Raw genomic sequence first — 20,581 nt, 5'->3', positions numbered from 1 at the left:
CTTTCCCTCGCCCGATGAATGTGGGTGAACCTGGGAACCCTTTCCACAGCCTTCTTTTCTTCTCACTCTATTCACAATCCGTGGAATGTGAATCCATCCATTCATATGGCTTCAGTTACCACTCTAGACCTGCTGCCCCAGCCCAGACCCATATGTCCAGCAGCCTCCTGGGCATCTCCACCCAACATCCTCCAGTGCCTCCCCCTCCCCTCCTGGATGTGTCTCAGCTGAGTTCCACCATCCAAGTCAGATGGGCGCGTCTTCACTCCTCCTTCTCTCTCCTTATCCTCATCCATTCGGCCACCAGAATACCCTGGATTTTACCTCCTAACAATGCTTGACCCTGGCCCAGGTCACCATCACCTTCTGCCTGAATCACTGCAGACAGCAGCCGCCTTGCTCTCTCCGGTTCACCCTCTTCTGCATGGCTGGAATGAGCTCCCCACACCCTGGAGCTGCCTCTGTCAGAATGTGTCCCCAACAAGCCACTTGGGGGGTGACAACCAGCTTTTCGAGGGCAGGGGCCACGTCTGATCCACCTTTGTCCCCAGGGCTAAGATCAAGTCTGGCAGAGGGTGGTGGCTTCATGAATGTTTGTTGAATGAATGAATGACAGAATCTGTTACTCCCTGTCCTTTCCATGATCTCGTCTTATCCCCAGGAGACCTGAGCTTGAGGATCCCTTCCCCTCACAGCTGTGGCCCAGCCCCTTGGTGATCCTCCTGCAGATCCCACCAATCCCAGGAGCTTGGCTGTCAGAGCAGCCCCACAGTCAGGTCCCAGTGCATGTCGTCCCCAGGGGCTGGCGGACAGGGCTTGGGCTTGCCTCCAGGGTCACAAATCCCAAAAAAGTCACCACATCCATCCTGGAACCTGCAGGGGAGGTGTGGAAAGTTTCCAAAGGGGCTCCTCGGTGTCAGAGCTTAGCCTACATGGCTTGCCCAGGCTCCCGGTGTCTCCTGGTCACTGTTCAGCAGCACTGACGGCTGCTCTCTGGCCAGCTGTCTTCAGGAAGGAACATCCCATTTCATCTGCTGAGGCCGTGTGGACCAGGAGAGGAGGGAAGAGAGGCAGGACAGTCGGGGTGGGGCACACAGAGCCACAGAGTGGGAGAGAGGGACACAAGGAGAGAGGCAGAGAAAGGAGAGACGCTCAGAGACAGACAGGGAGGGGGAGAGAGCTCCAGAACACAGGGATACAGAGAGAAGAAAGAAGAGAGGAGGTGACAGGGGCCAGGAGACAGGCTGCAACAGACAAAGAGACACAGAGGCAACGGTAAGGAGAGAAGGAAAAGGAGAGATGTCGGGACAGAGAGAAAGAGATACAAGGAGACACAGATAGAGAGGGAAGGAGAGGAGGGAGAAAGAGGAGAGAGGAGAAAGAGAACCCAGAAACAAAACCAAAGGGCACGGGGGCTGCCCTGGTGGCGCAGTGGTTGAGAGTCCGCCTGCCGATGCAGGGGACGCGGGTTCGTGCCCCGGTCCGGGAGGATCCCACGTGCCGCGGTAGCGGCTGGGCCCGTGAGCCGTGGCCACTGAGCCTGCACGTCCGGAGCGGGCTTCCCTGGTGGCGCAGTGGTTGAGAGTCCGCCTGCCGATGCAGGGGACGCGGGTTCGTGCCCCGGTCCGGGAGGATCCCACGTGCCGCGGTAGCGGCTGGGCCCGTGAGCCGTGGCCACTGAGCCTGCACGTCCGGAGCCTGTGCTCCGCAACGGGAGAGGCCACGACAGTGAGAGGCCTGCGTACCGCAAAAAAACACAAAAAACAAAAAACAAAGGGCACGGAGGAGAGATCCATACACCAAAGACACCAAGGAAGGCTTCCTGGAAGAGGGGCCCAGAAAGGGTGGATTCAAGCAGATATATTGGGGGGGGGGCGGAGTAGGGAAACAGGCAAGGGGAGGAGCAAGGGCCTGGAGGAGGACTATAGGCTTGACAAATTGTAAGTCTGGTTTGGTGATTGTGTCCCCTGACCACGCAAGCCAGAGTGCCACTTAAGGGACATCATATACAGGCAGGGAAGGTGTCCTGATCTGAGTGGGCAGAGCCCCATGATGTTTTAGTGCAGAGACAAAGGCTCCCCTTCTTCCAGGCACAAGCAGGCCTGTGCTAGGGCACAAGGCTCAGTGAGCAGAGCATAGGCTGGGTCTAGTCCCTACCCATCAGCTGGACATAGCCCAACAGCCCCCATTTACCCTCCGACATGAAAGGCAGGGTAGGACAGAGCTAAGAAACCTGTCCTGAGGTTAGGACAGAAAACCTGGCTCGACAGCCAACCAGCTGTGTGACCTCGGGCAGTCTCCTTTCCCTCTCTGTCTCAGTTTCCCTACTAAGGTCTCATGGGTCCTCCCACCTCTGTGAGTCCATCATGTGATGACCTGAAGGCAAACTCCTCCTCAGTGAGTCTCCTGGGCACAAGGCGCTTTTCAAATATTATTTCATTTCATCTTCACAAAAGCATTTCCAGGTACTCCCAGTTTACAGATGAGGGAACTGGAGCTCAGCGAGAGGACGGGACCTGCTGAAGGTCACACAGACGGTAAGAGGCAAAGCTTGGGCTTCCATCCAGAGGTGTCCTAGTTGGCTGCGTGGCCAGTACATTTACTCTGAAGAACTGGAGGCTGCGAGGGATCCTGAGCTCACGTTTTGGGGGCAGCGAATCATCAGAAACATGTGTCCCCTCCAGGTTTCACCAGATCAGAGAGGAAAGTGTGTGAGTATTCAGCTCGAAGAATATGCCAATTAACAGGGCCATTTCAAGACAGTATTGGGGGGCTTGGTGGAGGGGAGGAGGGGAGAACCAGATGTTCCCACAAAAGCTCCAAAGTAACAGGGGCTCCCCTCGGCCAGCACACATGTTTTCTCTCCAGTGAGTCCAATGCGTTTCCAGTTTTCTCTTCCTGGAAGAGGGAGTCCAAGCCCACATTTATGTTCCGTCTGAAATTAATACAAGGGGAACTATCAAGTGTTACTCTCGCTGCCAGGATCAGCCGCCGGGTATCAAGCAACAGCGGTGTTTGTTTACCAGAGGAAGTGTGACAGGAGAGCGAGACAGATGGACAGGTGGATGGAGAATTGGGGGTACCTCGGGGCTTTGAACCTCCCAAGGAGGGTCCGTCTGGGAAACTGGCAGAGCCGAGCTTTCTTTCTCCTGCTCTGCCGGCCAGGCAAGGCTGGACTGAGGCCTTTTCAGTTCAGCAAGGACTGAGATGATGTCTCCTCTGTACCCAGTTTTGTGCCAGGAGCTGAGACACTTGATTCCCACCCTGGAGGACATCACAGGATGGAGGCGAGACAGACATGCAAACAATTACAGGGCAGTGTGAGCTATGCAGTGAGGGAGGGACGCCGGAGCTACGGGGCTGAAGAGGAAGGGACAGGACACAGACTAGGGGGTCAGCCTCCTCCTTGGGCCCTGCCCTTGTCCCACAATGAGGACATAAGCCCTGGGGGTTTTGAGGAACCTGTACCCTGGAGGGGTACAGGCCTGAAGCCGCAGAGCCTTCTCCACAAGCCTTCACTGGGACCTCCTACATGTCAGGCACGTGCCAAGCCCTGGGGACCCTGAGATAGGTCAGACGTGGGGCCTTTCCCTCCTGGGGTCTGACACCACCCCAGACTCAGGCAGTGACTGTGCAGAGTGATTTGAGGTCAGCATGAGGCACTGTGGGGAGAGCCCTGGAGACGGAGCCTGTGATGGGTTCTGTAAACTGCAGGGGGCAGCGCCCAGTGCAAGGCTCGCTGCGGTCACGGTTACCACTCTTTATAACATCCAGAGGCTCCTTTCCCAGAATGTCAGCACCCAGCACCCCAGGAGAGCACCCTGCTGGCCAACCATGCAGGCAGGGACGGGGCCTCACTGTGCCTTGGAGCTGAGACCGGCCATGGGGGTCTCCCTGCAGGGTCCCAGCTGGGTCCTCAGAGGCCATCGAGCACTTCTGCCCCATCCCCTGGACAGCCCTGCTCTCCCCTGGGTGGGAGTCCTGTTCTTGGAGGACTGTGGGCTCTGAAATAATACTGACAGCGCAAGAGCTCACGTGCACCAGGCCTGAGCTGCACATGGGCTGCCCACCGATGCCAGGCTCCTCTTAGAGGGACTCTGAGGGCCGAGAGAAGCCAAGTACGTGGTCTGCCCAGGCTCCTTCCTACGAGGACAGGCGCTGAGGTCCTCACGCAGGCAGTCAGGCTCCGAAGCACATGCCCTTCACCTAGGACACTCCTCCCCCTGCCTTCCCCACATGCCCAGCAAGAGTGCTGAGTCCTTAGCTGACATTCCAGATGCCCTAGCGCACAGACAGAGGTCCAACCTGGTCCAGAGGGCAGGGCTGGCTCCAGTTAGGGACAAGCTAGCAGATGGGATGTTCCTCTGGCTGGCTGGATGCTCTGGGCTGAAACAGGAAGGGTGACTCTGGCCAAGGATCTCAGCCTGGAGCAGGCGTGCCAGCTGCCAGATGTGTACATGGTGGGGCGGCCGGGCCCTTTGAAACACCGTCGGAAAACTCTGAAACACTTCTGGACGCTGTGGCCTCATGTTCCAAAGTGGGGAGAATGGCAGGCCATGGGCATTTGCCCAGGAGAAGAGAAAGTGGCTGGGCGTGTGCTATTTGCTGGGTCCCTCGTTTCTAAGGTTACCAGGGCCCTACATGGGCTGTGGCTGCTCTTCTGTGCTCAGCCATGAGCTCTGAGGAGTTTTTGTTCCTGAGGCCCCCGAGTGGAGAACCAAGGGGGGAAGGAGGTGGCTGGGGTCTTGCCCTGAGGACTGTGGGGATGAGGAGAGGAATTGGAAGGCAGCTGGACATGCATCAGGGAAATTTCAACCAACCAATTCTCACCTCCTCCAGGAAGTCTTCTCTGACCTACCCTCCCCTTCCTAGACTAGGAGATGACAAATGTGCTCGGCATGAGCAGAGCTGTGATAGGGAAATCCTGTGGGACTATGGGATCCCAGAGAAGAGGTCACAGAAGGCCCAGGCAGGAGAGGGGAAGGTCATTCTCAGGAGAACAGAGGGCCCAAGTAGCAGCTGGATGGCTTTTCAGGGAGACGGGCATCAGAAAGAATGGCCTAATCAGTGTTGACCATTGTTCCGCTCCAGTTCTAAGATTCTCTCACTTCTCATCTCCACCTTGATTTACCCATCTGCCAAATGGAATAATAAATACCATCCTGTCTCCCTCCAGGAGGCACTGAGGACGTGAAAGCCACGTAAGCTGATGGATATGGGTGTTCTTCAAGCAGGATGGTGCCCACTCTCCAAGGAGCAATTGCTGCTGTTATTAAATTTTAAATGTTACTGGTGTTCCGTGTGTCGGGCTTCCATCTCGCCCTTCTCTCAAGCCCGGGTCTTCACCATGAGTCGACTTCTGTGTCCCAGCCCCAGGAGTGTTCCTGATTAGGGGCCTGTGGCACTTCATTTGGGGCTCAAGAGAGGCTGGCGCAGCCTGGAGGCTGGGTGTGCTGGATGTGCAGGTGCTCGGGGTAACAGCTACAGCACCTCTGTCTCCGATGCTCACACAGCCTGGCTTTTAACTCTTCAAATCCTGCTTTATGCTTGGACTTCTGCTTCCTGTGGGTGGGTGGTGTGGGGACAGGTGGCAGCAGTCCTATGTGAAGGGATTTCCAGGCCCTAGAGGGCTCTTAGCTCCATACTCCTCCCAAGGAATCCAAGAGAGACTGAAGCAAACTCTGCTAGAGGGTTAGAATTCTATGATGATGGAAGGCTGGGATATCAGAACCACACAGTCTTAGAACAACAGGCTGTTAGGGTCAAAGGACTTTGTAAGGTCAGAAGTTAGAACTATATGCAGGCTGTAGCACACTGGGGTTACAGAATATACCAGTGGCTCTCAGAGTTCAGAATGAATGGGCCCTGCAGGCTAACTGGTCTACCCTTGAGTCTGGCTCGTTTCTCCAACCCAGCTCAGCCAGCCCCCACATTATGCATTCTGTTCCAGATCTCAAGACGGCTGAACAAGTGAACACAACCTGAGAAAGCCCCAGTTCCCTAGAGCTAGGGACAAAACTGTAATTTTCTTCTAGTGCCTAGGACTGAGAGCCCCTCTCCCTCCACCCCAGAGGCCTGGGGCCCAAGAGATACCATACGACTGAATGGAGTGAACTTGTTTCTGGGTGATTTGGTCTAGTATGTCTTCGTAGAACATCTCCTGGGTGTTGGTAATTCTGCGGAGATATGGGCCCTGCCCTGGAGTAGTTCACAATCAGCGGGATGCTTATTGAGCAGTGGCTGCTAGGATGAAATCAGGAAAAGGCCTGGAGTGTAGATGCGGCTACCTTTACACCCTGGATGTCCAGTGTTGCTGTAGAAAATCTTACAAGCTGTGATTTGGGACCCCTGCAGGTTCACAGGCCCTCAGTCACCAATCAGTATGGTCTATGTTCCCAGCAATCAGAGCAGATATGGGGCAGGCGTGTGGCCTAATCCAGGTCCACAGCAGACACCACTAATCAATCAGACCTCTTCTCTGCTTCAATATGGTCTTGTCATCCTTTATATACCACACTCCAGGCAACCATACCAATCAATCACAGTTGGCTCATGATATGAAATTCATTTAACTTCCTGTCAGTGTCAGTTCTTGTGGCCAATCTCTCTTACATCTACGTCAAATGTTCTCCTGTCTTCAAACCAAGAACCAGCTCCCAGCCCCCTCTTTCTCTGCACATGACTTCAACCCCTACTTTACAGAGTGGAGCTCTGATTAGAAGCCATCAGGTCACCTTTCCACCACCAAATTACCTTCCTGCCAGCCTTCTCCCTTCTCCAACTATAGGTGAGGAAGTGCCCTTTTCTACCCAAGGCCATATCCTCTACCCGAGCTCTGGCCCCCACCTTTCCTGCTTTCTTGGAAACTTGGGCTAGTCATTTTCCCCAATTTCTCTCCTGTATCATTGGCCTCACCCCTCCTACTGTAGGCTTTTCAGCATGTTTTAGGCTTGCTTGATTCTCTCCTATCTGAAGAGAAGGCGGGTGGGTGGGAGAAACAATACACTTACCAACTTTTAATTTTGCCAAATAAGGGCTTTGAAAGCCCTGTTTGCCTCATATCACCACTATTTTCTTTTTAAAGAGAAAGATGTTTAACTTCAAACACAGTAGAAAGAAGATAATTTCAGAATATAAGCCTGTAAATTTAATACACTTCATTAATAAAAAAATTCACCATCTTGTACTTATTTTTCTCAGTTATTTGTAGGCCAGAGGAAATCCGAGAACACACTTAAGATCTCTGAGGACACGTAGGCTCAGCTTGTCAAACTGCATTGGCCTGGCAGTCTGGAACCCCTCCATGGCAGTGGCCTGGCTCCTTCCAGAACATCCAGGTTTGCACACTGGCCACAGTCACCTCCCAAGGAGGCGGGGCTTCCATCTGGGTCCCCAGCTGTCACCCAGGCCTGCTCAGAGTTGTCACACATGTCCATACCCCAACTGCCCTGGAACCTGCTGAATAACTTCCAGAAGAGGTCAAACAGCTCCTGAATACAGAAACATCACAAACTCTAAGGAGAGTACTCTTCTGTGGGATGTACCAGCTAAAAATACACTCTCCTACAAAATCGTCAACCTTTCTGGAAGTATACAGCAAGGGCACCGTGTATGGGGGGAAATGGCCAGGACTAGGACCCAAGAGGCCAGGATTCAAGTTGAAGGTCTGCCTGCCAGGCCTTGAGGAAGCCATTCATCTGCTCTGGGCCTTAGTTTTCACCTGCAAAATGAATATAATAACCCCCTTCTCGTGGGCTTATTGTGAAGATCAGAGGTAATGTAATCTAAGAGCCTGGAATGATGGCTGGCCCACAGGAGGGTCTCTATGATAAGGATCCCTCCACCACAGTAGAGAGTGTAATGTTATTATCTAAAGTACATCTAGCACAGTCTGATGAGGCAGGTGTATTATCCCCATTTTACAGATGAGAGACTGAGGTCCTTGGAGGTGAAATGGCTTTCCCAAACTCTCTTAATTAACAGTGATGGAGCCCGGCTTTATACCCAGGCATCCTGACTCCAAAGCTCTGACCCTTTGCATCAAATCTCCCTGTAGAGCAGAGCAGAGCAGAGGAGGGGGCCAGTCGGCCTGCAGTGCTGGGAATCCCAATCTGTGCTTGTGGACTCTCAGGAAGGGGTTCTGGAGCAGGGGTGGGCTGGGGAAGGATCTGGATGGGCACGGGGGGTGGCCAGGCAGGTGGAGGCTCTTTCTCTCCCTCACCCTAGTCAGCCTGAGGCTGGTCTCAGGCCGGTCTGCTGTAAAATGGCAGAACCTCAGGCTATAGAATGACAGGATGGGCAAGGCCAGGCTGTGGGTGGCTGGGAGTCTTATAATCATACTTCTGTCCTAAGCTATTTCCTAGAGACATTCATGAAACTGGATCTGAGAGACTGTTGCACGAACAGACACCCTCTGGGGGATGGTGAGGTGTATTTCCAGGGGCACAGACCCTCCCTCCCTCTCACAGTGCCTTCTTTGAGGGCCGGACAGGGGATGGGCAACAAGTCAGGCTGACTCAGGTCCCCAGTGCTCGGGGATCTGGGAAGGCCTGAGCTGGAAAAGGCACCCAGACGGGAATGTGTGCCATGGAGCCTGTGCGTCTGTAGGTCGCATGCTGCTGAAGAGTGCTGGGCCTGTCCCTGCATGTACGTCCTCAGCCTGCCTTTGGATGTGGGACTCAGGAGCTATGTGGCCATAAGGACACAGCAAGGCAGGCGTGGACTTCTGTCCCCACGAGTTGTGTGTGGACGTGTCCCATGCTGACACACTGTTACCGGTCCTCTCAGCTGGCTCCCTGACCGCATGTGAGAACAGAGCCCCTGACCACAGCTCTGGGCCCTGGGGACCAGTCCTGGTTCTGTCCCCAACTCACCGTGAGCTTCACCCACGTTCTGGCATCTGTGGAACTCAGTCTGCCCATGGCTATGATGAGGTGGGCAGGCTTGAGCTTGGAGGCTGAGTCCAGCTTTGAAATTCTCAGGTCGAGGGTAGATTTGCAGCACCGAGAAGGCCATTTGCTCCAGGTGTTGCTGAGCCAGAAGTGGCAGCTGCCTGCAGGACATGCCCACAGCCCCGGGCCTGTTGCTATAGGACAGACGGTCTCTAAGAGCCAAGGTGGGGCTCCCATTGCCCTCACTTTACTGCTGGGCTGCTCTAAGCTCTCCAGGCCAGGAGACCAGGATTGGAGGATCTGGTCAACATTCATTCATCTGTTCCTTCCTTCACTCATTCATTCTTTCATACCTTCACTGAGCTCGAAACATATTACACATGACTGAAAAACACAGGCATGATGAAGTGAAGCCTGCCTTCCTGGAGCTCAGGATGCTGGCAGGAGACAGAGCCAGCACCCTTCACTGGCTCCACCCTGGGGAGCAGCCTGGAAGTGGGGAGAGGACCAGGAGGCTGGAGCTGATGGAGGCTTTGGACCAGGACAGTGGCAGTGGGGATGGGCAGAGTAGACAGGGGTGAGGTCTTTTTGGTGGTCTGTAAAAAAAAACTAACCAGGCCCGTGCTCTCCAACTGCCAGCGATGGCGGGTCTGGGCCCCACGCTCCAGCACCATCCATTTTCAGGGCTAGCTGATTTGGCAGAACCTCCAGAATGACCATGATCCTGCCAACATCTTGATTTCAGCCCAGTGAAATCCATTTCGGAGTTTTGAGCTCCAGGACGCCGTGTGGCTAACAGGGTCTTGGTCCTCCGGCCTGGTGTCAGACCTGAGCCTCTGAGGTGGGAGAGCCGAGTTCAGGACATTGGACCACCAGAGACCTCCTGGCCCCACAAAATACCAATCTGCGAGAGCTCTCCCAGAGATCTCCGTCTCAATGCTAAGACCCAGCTCCATCCAACGTCCAGCAAACTACCAGTGCAGGACACCCCATGCCAAACAACTAGTAAGACAGGGACACAACCCCACCCATTAGCAGAGAGGCTGCCTAAAATCATAATAAGTTCACAGACACCCCAAAATACACCACTGGATGTGACCCTGTCCACCAGAAAGACAAGATACAGCCCCACCCACCAGAACACAGGCACCAGTCTCCCCCCACCAGGAAGCCTACACAAGCCACTGAACCAACCTCACCCACTGGGGGCAGACACCAAAAACAACAGGAACTATGAACCGGCAGCCTGTGAAAAGGAGACCCCAAACACAGTAAGTTAAACAAAATGAGAAGACAGAGAAATATGCAGCAGATGAAGGAGCAAGGTAAAAACCCACCAGACCAAACAAATGAAGAGGAAATAGGCAGCCTACTTGAAAAAGAATTCAGAATGATTATAGTAAAGATAATCTAAAATCTTGGAAATAGAACAGAGAAAACAAAAGAAACATTTAACAAGGACCTAGAAGAACTAAAGAGTAAACAATGATGAACAACACAATAAATGAAATAAAAAATTCTCTAGAAGGAATCAATAGCAGAATAACTGAGGCAGAAGAACGGATAAGTGACCTGGAAGATAAAATAGTGGAAGTAACTACTGCCGAGCAGAATAAAGAAAAAAGAATGAAAAGAATTGAGGACAGTCTCAGAGACCTCTGGGACAACATTAAACACACCAACATTTGAATTATAGGGGTCCCAAAAGCAGAAGAGAAAAAGAAAGCGTCTGAGAAAATATTTGAAGAGATTATAGTTGAAAACTTCCCTAACATGGGAAAGGAAATAGTCAATCAAGTCCAGGAAGTGCAGAGAGTCCCATACAGGATAAATCCACGGAGAAACACGTCAACACACATATTAATCAAACTATCAAAAATTAAATACAAAGAAAAAGCAAGGGAAAAGCAACCAATAACATACAAGGGAACCCCCGTGAGGTTAACAGCTGATCTTTCAGCAGAAACTCTGTAAGCCAGAAGGGAGTGGCAGGACATATTTAAAGCGATGAAAGGGAAAAACCTACAACCAAGATTAATCTACTCAGCAAGGATCTCATTCAGATTTGACAAAGAAATTAAAACCTTTACAGACAGGCAAAAGCTAAGAGAATTCAGCACCACCAAACCAGCTTTACAACAAATGCTAAAGGAACTTCTCTAGGGGGAAATACAAGAGAAGGAAAAGACCTACAAAAACAAACCCAAAACAATTAAGAAAATGGTAATAGGAACATACATATCGATAATTACCTTAAATGTAAATGGATTAAAGCTCCAACCAAAAGACATAGACTGGCTGAATGGATACAAAAACAAGACCCATATATATGCTGTGTACAAGAGACCAACTTCAGACCTAGGGACACATATAGCCTGAAAGCAAGGGGATGGAAAAAGATATTCCATGCAAATGGAAATCAAAAGAAAGCTGGAGTAGCTATTCTCATATCAGACAAAATAGACTTTAACATAAAGACTATTACAAGAGACAAAAAAGGACACTACATAATAATCAAGGGATCAATCCAAGAAGAAGATATAAAAATTGTAAATAATTATGCACCCAACACAGGAGCACCTCAATACGTAAGGCAAATGTTAACAGTCATAAAAGGGGAAATTGACAGTAGCACAGTCATAGTAGGGGACTTTAACACCCCACTTACACCAATGGACAGATCATGCAAAATGAAAATAAATAAGGAAACACAAGATTTAAATGACACATTAAACAAGATGGACTTAATTGATATTTATAGGACACTCCATCCAAAAACAACAGAATACACTTTCTTCTCAAGTGCTCATGGAACATTCTCCAGGATAGATCATATCTTGGGTCACAATCAAGCCTTGGTAAATTTAAGAAAATTGAAATCATATAAAGTATCTTTTCCAACCACAACGCTATGAGACTAGATATCAATTACAGGAAAAAAAAAAACTGTAAAAAATACAAACACAAGGAGGCTAAATAATACGCTACTAAACAACCAAGAGATCACTGAAGAAATCAAAGAGGAGACCAAAACATACCTAGAAACAAATGACAATGAAAACACGATGACCCAACACCTATGGGATGCAGCAAAAGCAGTTCTAAGAGGGGATTTTATAGCAATATAATCCCACCTCAAGAAACAAGAAAAATCTCAAATAAACAACCTAACTTTATAACTAAAGCAATTAGAGAAACAAGAGCAACAAAACCCCCCCCCCGCCAAAGTTAGAAGAAGGAAAGACATCATAAAGATCAAATCAGAAATAAATGAAAAAGAAATGAAGGAAACAAGAGCAAAGATTAATAAAACTAAAAGCTGGTTCTTTGAGAAGATAAACAAAATAGATAAACCATTAGCCAGACTCATCAAGAAAAAAAGGGAGAAGACTCAAATCAATAGAATTAGAAATGAAAAAGGAGAAGTAACAACTGACACTGTAGAAATACAAAGGATCATGAGAGATTACTACAAGCAACTCTATGCCAATAAAATGGACAACCTGGAAGAAATGGACTAATTCTTAGAAAAGCACAACCTTCTGAGATTGAACCAGAAATAAATAGAAAATATAAACAGACCAATCACAAGCACTGAAATTGAAACTGTGATTTAAAATCTTCCAACAGGGGCTTCCCTGGTGGCACAGTGGTTGAGAGTCCGCCTGCCGATGCAGGGAACATGGGTTCGTGCCCTGGTCCGGGAAGATCCCACATGCCGCAGAGTGGCTGGCCCGTGAGCCATGACTGCTGAGCCTGCGTGTCCGGAGCCTGTGCTCTGCAACGGGAGAGGCCACAACAGGGAGAGGCCTGTGTACCGCAAAAAACAAAAAACAAACAAACAAAATCTTCCAACAAACAAAAGCCCAGGACCAGATGGCTTCACAGGCGAATTCTGTCAAACATTTAGAGAAGAGTGAACACCTATCCTTCTTCTAAAATATAGCAGAGGGAGGAACACTCCCAAACTCATTCTACGAGGCCACCATCGCCCTGATACCAAAACCAGATGAAGATGTCACAAAAAAAGAAAATTACAGGCCAATATCACTGATGAACAAAGATGCAAAAATTCTCAACAAACTGCTAGCCAACAGAATCCAACAGCACATTAAAAGGATCATACACCATGATCAAGTGGGGCTTATCCCGGGAATGCAAGGATTCTTCAATATACGCAAATCAATCAATGTGATACACCATGTTAACAAATTGAAGGAGAAAAACCATATGAGCATCTCAATAGATGCAGAAGAAGCTTTTGACAAAATTCAAAACCCATTTATGATAAAAACTCTCCAGAAAGTAGGCATAGAGGGAACCTACTTCAACATAATAAAGGCCATATATGACAAATTCACAGCAAACATCATTCTCAATGGTGAAAACTGAAACCACTTCCTTTAAGATCAGGAACAAGACAAGGTTGCCCACTCTCACCACTATTATTCAACAGAGTTTAGGAAGTTTTAGCCACAGCAATCAGAGAAGAAAAAAAAAAAAAAGGAATCCAAATTGGAAAAGAAGAAGTAAAGCTGTCACTGTTTGCAGATGACATGATGCTATACATAGAGAATCCTAAAGATGCTACCAGAAAACTACTAGAGCTTATCAATGAATCTGGTAAAGTAGCAGGATACAAAATTAACGCACAGAAATCTCTTGCATTCCTATACACTAATGATGAAAAATCTGAAAGAGAAATTAAGGAAACACTCCCATTTACCATTACAACAAAAAGAATAAAATACCTCGAAATAAACCTACCTAAAGAGAAAAAAGACCTGTATACGGAAAACTACAAGACACTGATGAAAGAAATTAAAGATGATACAAACAGATGGAGAGATATAGCATGTTCTTGGATTGGAAGAATCAACATTGTGAAAATGACTATACTACCTGAAGCAATCTACAGATTCAGTGCAATCCCTATCAAACGACCAATGGCATTTTTCACAGAACTAGAACAAAAAATTTCACAATTTGTATGGAAACACCAAAGACACTGAATAGCCAAAGCAATCTTGAGAAAGAAAAACAGAGCTGGAGGAATCAGGTTCCTGGACTTCAGACTATATTACAAAGCTACAGTAATCAAGACAATATGGTACTGGCAGAAAACAGAAATATGGATCAGTGGAACAGGATAGAAAGCCCAGAGATAAACCCACGCACATACGGTCACCTTTATTTTTTTATTTTTTTGCAGTACGTGGGCCTCTCACTGTTGTGGCCTCTCCCATTGCAGAGCACAGGCTCCAGACGCGCAGGCTCAGCGGCCATGGCTCATGGGCCCAGCCGCTCCACGGCATGTGGGATCTTCCTGGACTGGAGCACGAACCCGTGTCCCCTGCATCGGCAGGTGGACTCTCAACCACTGCGCCACCAGGGAAGCCCGGTCACCTTATCTTTGATAAAGGAGGCAAGAATATACAAAGGAGAAAAGACAGCCTCTTCAATAAGTGGTGTTGGGAAAATTGGACAGCTACATGTAAAAGAATGAAATTAGAACACTCCCTAACACCACACACAAAAATAAACTCCAGATGGGTTAAAGACCTAAATGTAAGGCCAGACACTATAAAACTCTTAGAGGAAAACATAGGCAGAACACTCTATGACATAAATCACAGCAAGATCCTTTTTGACCCACCTCCTAGAGAAATGGAAATAAAAACAAAAATAAACAAGTGGGACCTAATGAAACTTAAAAGCTTTTGCACAGCAAAGGAAACCATAAACAAGATGAAAATACTACCCTCAGAATGGGAGAAAATATTTGCAAACGAAGCAACTGACAAAGGATTAATCTCCAAAATTTACAAGCAGCTCATGCAGCTCAATATCAAAAAAACAAAAAACCCAATCTAAAAATGGGCAGAAGACCTAAATAGACATTTCTCCAAAGAAGATATACAGATTGCCAACAAACACATGAAAGGATGCTCAACATCACTAATCATTAGAGAAATGCAAATCAAAACTACAATGAGGTATTACCTCACACCAGTCAGAATGGCCATCATCAAAAAATCTAGAAACAATAAATGCTGGAGAGGGTGTGGAGAAAAGCGAACCTTCCTGCACTGTTGGTGGGAATGTAAATTGATACAGCCACTATGGAGAACAGTATGGAGGTTCCTTAGAAAACTAAAAATAGTACTACCATATGACCCAGCAATCCCACTACTGGGCATATACGCTGAGAAAACCATCATTCAAAAAGAATCATGTACCACAATGTTCATTGCAGCTCTATTTACAATAGCCAGGACATGGAAGCAACCTAAGTGTCCATCGACTTATGAACTGATAAAGAAGATGTGGCACGATGGAATATTACTCAGCATAAAAAGAAACAAAATTGAGTTATTTGTAGTGAGGTGGATAGACCTAGAGTCTGTCATACAGAGTGAAGTAAGTCAGAAAGAGAAAGACAAATACCGTACGCTAACACATGTATATGGATTCTAAAACAAAAACTGGTCCTGATGAACCTAGGGGCAGGGCAGGAATAAAGACGTAAATGTAGAGAATGGACTTGAGGACACGGGGTGACGGAAGGGTAAGCTGGGATGATATGAGAGAGTGGCATGGACATATGTACACTACCAAATGTAAAACAGATAGCTAGTGGGAAGCAGCTGCATAGCACAGGGAGATCAGCTCGGTGCTTTGTGACCGCCTGGAGGGGTGGGATAGGGAGGGTGGGAGACGCAAGAGGGAGGGGATATGGGGATATATGTATACATATAGCTGATTGACTTTGTTATACAGCAGAAAGTAACACAACATTGTAAAGTAATTATACTCCAATAAAGACGTTAAAAAAAAAAACAGAAAAAACAAAACAAAACAAAAAACTGACCAGGAATCAGCTGGATTTCAGAGATGGGGAAGAAACTGGAGGTGGGTAGGAAGCCTGCGTGCTGGCCTGGTGCCTGAGTGGACATTTGTGCTGCGGTGTACTTGGGGTTTCAGTGTCAGTGGTTGCCTGGGCCATTGTAATTTTCGTCTCTAGGCTCTCCTGTTTCCACACCCACAGGAAGAAGCAGGTATTAGCTACCCCCAGCCCCTGGGTGAATGGTCCTGAGCCCTGCAGCAGGTGGGGCAGGTAGAGCATGGAGAATGCTGGATCCCTTACTGGCCTCCCTCAGTGACCGGTCTCTCTAGGGGCTCACGTTAGGGGAGGAGCCTGAGGGCTAGTTGAGTTCCCAGTGGTGCCCCTTTTGTGGTCAGCTGTGGGCCGGTTTAGCACAGGATACACTGCCCAGATGCCCATAGGAGGGAGGGCTGGGGAGCCTGCTGGGATGGTGAGTGAGGGAGAGTGCGTGCTGGGGAGCACTTGCTTCTCTGCAGGGTCCCCAGATCTGTTCTGACTCACGCCAGGTCCCCAGCAGGTGTCATGCAGTCGAAGTCCTGCTTCAACTGGCTCCTTCAGGCAGCCCCTCCCACCGCTACAGGAACCTCGCTCTTCTCAGAAATCTGTTTGAAGAGCTCCTAGAATCGCAGATGGCCCAAGTGAGTCCTGGGTCTTTCTGCTCAGATGAGTGAACTGAGGCTGCCAGAGGGGAGGGAAGAGGCCACATCAGGCCGTGGCACAGCTGCAACGTGAGCCCAGAAGTCTCCGTCCAGCTGCAGGTGTGGTCTTATAGAGGCTGTCCCAGAGGTCCTGCGTTTCTGAGGCCCTCCCATACGCCTCTGCCGTGCTGAGAGCTGAAGGGGAGGGAAGACAGGTGCAGACACACAAACCCTGGATCTTGCCCTTGAAGTATTTGGGGTTGAACAGTGCGGGGTGGGTGAGGCAGACCTCCAGCAGTGGACACGCCCTGTTATGAATCAGGATGTCCATACAGGCCCTTCTGCGTTAGACAGGCTGCTCAGCTTGATCCAACTCAGCCTGACGCAGGCAGGCAGCGTGTGGGTAGCGGGGCAGGGAAGGGAGGGCAGAGAGAGGACAGCGCCAGTGAGCACAACGCCCACGAGTGCGACGCCCGCCAGCCACCTCATTTAATTCTCACAAAACAGGAGGTGAACTCGTTCAGCCCAAGTTGCAAGCAACGTGAGCAAGAAATACGTTTGTCACTGTAGCACCGGAGCAAAAGCTGATAAATGAAGGAGGCAAATGCAGTATCTTGGTCCCCAGGTGGACAGCACTGTCATCAGGAGAGACAGCCATGGAGAAAGGAAGACAGAGTGAGGCAGAAGAAGCAGGAGAGCAACAGGGAGAGAGACGCTGAGCAAGTCCTGTACCTGTACCTGCGTGTCTGGACTTCCCAGAGCCCCCGAAGGAGCATCAAGCTCACGGTCCATATGGTGGTGATAGAATTTGTATTAATCGTCCTCATCGTAATGATGCCGATCGCTGTGGCTGCCATTTCGAGTTCCAACTATGTGGTACTAATCTTTGCAACTATTCTACAAGGTAGGTCTTTTCAGTTCATCACATAATTATTGTTATCACTGCCCGTTCATAGAAGAGGGGCTTGAGCCCTTGAGAAGGTCCCCTCCGAAGCCATGCAGTCCGGAGGGGGCTGGGCTGGGATTTAGAGCCAGGGCTGTGGGATGCCAGAGCCGCCTTCTCCCCACTGGGCCACGTGGCCCTCACTGACTTGGCCTTGGCTCTGAGGCGCGGGCCCAAGCCTGGGCTGGACACCGGGAGCTGGGCTCTCAGCATGGCCTCCTGGGGCATGAAGGAGCCACAGAAGTTATCCTGGTTTTGGCAGAGTGGTCACTGCCCTTGTCCATGGGGACTGTCACAAAAGAACCCTCGACCAGAAGCAGGGGACCTGCTTTGGATCCCAGCTCTGCTGAACACTATGTGGCTCTTCCTGCTCACGCGGGGACTCAACTTTTCCCTTTATGAGGAAGAGGTCAGAAGAGGGTCCAGCAGCCCCCCCCAGCCCTTAAGGATTTGGCAAGTAATCCCCCTCCCCCACTGCGGCCCAGACCTGCTCCGAAGGCAAAGAAGCAGATCTTGTCTTCGTTCTCCTGCAGAAGAGTCACGACCCTCTTCCCCATCCGCTCGTTCCTCTTGTAGATGAGTTCCTGGCGGAAGTAACTGTCGATCTCCTGGGCGGTGACCTGCTCGTGCGGCGGAAGCGTGGTGTTGATAAAGTTGGGCAGCTGTAAAGGCAAGACAGAGACTGCTGCCTTCAGTTCTTCCTGGAGCAGAGTGGCTTTTCAATAAACACACACAGCCCAGTGTGGGGCTGGGTAACTTACCTTTATTCAGGTAATCGATGCTTCTCATCAGTTCCAAGATGCTTTGAGATGACTGTTGTTATCCCAGTTTCACAAATAAAGAAAGAAGAGCGAAAGATCCAGAGATAGGTGGAGAGCCACGCAGCTAACTACATGGCAGAGCCAGGCTGGAGCCCTGGACGCCACCCTCACACACGTATCACTCCCGCGTCTCTGTCTCGTTGAACCTCGGCTTCCGGACACAGAAGTCCTGGGAGGCTCTCACTGTAGCACTGACCCTGTCACTGGCACGTACAGGGAATCTGGTTCAGCAAGCAGGTGTGGAGGGTCAGCTGAGCTGTCTGCCCGATGTAGCAAAAAGGCTGACCTGGGCTTCAGGCCCTGTTCTGATGCTGTGTGACTTTGGCCAAGTTACTTAACTTTTCTGAGTCCAGTTTTCCTCATTTATAAGATGGGGCTGATGGTATTGCGGGGGATTGCATGAGATGATGGGTGTTGTCGTGGACACCTTTCAGCCCACACCACCCTACAGAGGTCAGAGGAGGGGTCATCATAACCTTTGGTTCTCCCAGCGTATCAGCCCTGGCTGGCCACTTTCTGTTGCCACCACTATCTCTGCATCCCCAGCTCCACCGCTGCTCAGGACGTAACCCAAACCCTCCATCCCTTCTTGAAAATTTCAACTCCGGGACCAAGGCTTCCTTCCATAACAACGGTTTGTTCAACAACGTGGCTTGGAGCTATCCATATTTCCCAGCTCTCGGCCCCATGTCCACAGTCAGCCGCATGGCCTGGGGCCAGCATTTCTGACGTGTCCTTGAACGAGACAGAGAGCTCCCTGAGTTCAGGGACAGCACCTCTGTCATTCCTGGGCCCCTGCTGCCTGGCACAAAGTAGGTGCCCAGCACAGGTTTCTGGAGCCTTGAACATAAAGATGTGCCGTCCCTCCTCACCACATCGCCTCCTCATGTTCTTCCATTCCCGACACGTTGCCTCTCTAACCTGCTCCAGTGCTGTGGCCTTCAGCGTGTGGGTGGGGTGGGAGAGGAAGCCATGGACCACTGAGGACGCTGAGGCCATGAGTAAGAATACCTGCTCTTTCCCCACAATCCACTGGTGTGATTCTAACCTCCAAGCCCTTGCTCACAAGGGGTGCCCCCTTCATCACTCTGTCTTCACCAACCCAGGCCCAAAGCACAGGACACAGGGCCTAGCTGACTTCTGAACTGGCCAGATGGAGAGTCTAGCACGAGGAGACTAATTTCCTGCAGGTTTTAGCCCAGCCACATGGATTCTAGAGCCACTGACGAGTTATCAGCCCTCCTTCTGAGGAAAATGGAGGCATCAACGGAGGCTGAACCCAGAGGGATTCTGGGGAGGCTGGGACATCTGCCTCTGCTATCTGTTGGCCAAGGATCAGGGCATTCCCTGATTGAGAGGGGCTTCTCTGCCAGAAAGGCCTGATACGCTGTTCTGGGAGGAGCAAGACATTGATATGACTGGTATGCCCTAAACTTGAGCAGTGCACAACCTAGATAGCTGTATGCAGAAGCTCTGCCAGTGCCCAATCAGGGCCAGCACAGAGTTGGTGCTTGGGGACTGTCTGGCAAGTGGATATATAGAGGAAGGAATAGAGTTCTTACTCCCTCCCCTAACCATGGAGGGGATGCTTGGCAGCCCTGATGAAACAGGCCACACATGGACTTGACGCCACTATAGGAAACACTGCAGGCTTCTGAGTAGGGGAGGAGCACAAGAGAGGCTGTGACTGAGAAGGGTTATTTCTGGAAACCTGGCCCTCGCAGGCTTCTCTCCATTCCTTGGGTATGGAAGAGAACGTGGGACGATGTTGCACTGACAAATAAATATTTGTTCAATGAGTGGATGCATGGATGAATGGACGGGCTCACAGGCAGCAGCTCTGGAGGTTGTGAATGTGAGTCCTGAACAGCTGGGTCAGCTCGGGTTGGAATCCTCCTTTTGCCACTTACCAGCTGGGTGGCCTGTGTAACTCACAAGTTACGTGGCCTCTCTGAGACTCAGTTTCCAAACTGGTCATATAGGGGCTGTATATATTGTTATAGGAATTAAACAAGACCAGTTTTGGAAAGTGCTTAGCACAGCGCATGGCACAAAGGAAGTCTTGACTAAACGTCAGCTTTGTACAACTAGCCTGGAGGAGCTGGCTGCATCATCTTTCCCCTCTGATGTAGGGGCTACAGTGAAGGGTGGCCTTGGACAGGGGATAGAGATGGAGATGACAGAGAGGTGGTCTTCAGAACCATCAGAGAGCCTGAAAGCAGCACTCTGCTTCCCTTCCCCTCTTCCAAGGGTCCAGGCAGAGGCCTTCTCCCTGTGATGTGTCCAGCCCGCCCTCCTCAGTTCCCTGACCATGAGTGTGCATTTGTGGATGATGAATCTCAGATTGAATGGAGATTCAATCTTTAGGGAGCTTGAAAAAAAAAAAAAAAAAAAAAAAAAAA

The 20,581-nt window shown here is 50.0% G+C and overlaps 1 protein-coding gene across 1 annotated transcript in view; it reads right to left on the bottom strand.

Moving 5' to 3' along the window:
* TRABD2B (TraB domain containing 2B) overlaps positions 1-20,581 on the bottom strand; it is a 218,085-nt gene that overhangs the window by 15,540 nt on the left and 181,964 nt on the right. The window contains exon 4 of the mRNA XM_007463920.1: positions 17,846-18,020. Coding sequence (XP_007463982.1) covers positions 17,846-18,020 — 175 coding nt within the window. The remainder of the gene's footprint in view (positions 1-17,845; positions 18,021-20,581) is intronic.

The sequence above is a fragment of the Lipotes vexillifer genome, unplaced genomic scaffold (genome assembly GCF_000442215.2).
Source record: "Lipotes vexillifer unplaced genomic scaffold, Lipotes_vexillifer_v1.1 scaffold13, whole genome shotgun sequence".
NCBI classification, from domain to species: Eukaryota; Metazoa; Chordata; class Mammalia; order Artiodactyla; family Lipotidae; genus Lipotes; species Lipotes vexillifer.
This window is presented reverse-complemented; position numbering and strand designations above follow the sequence as displayed.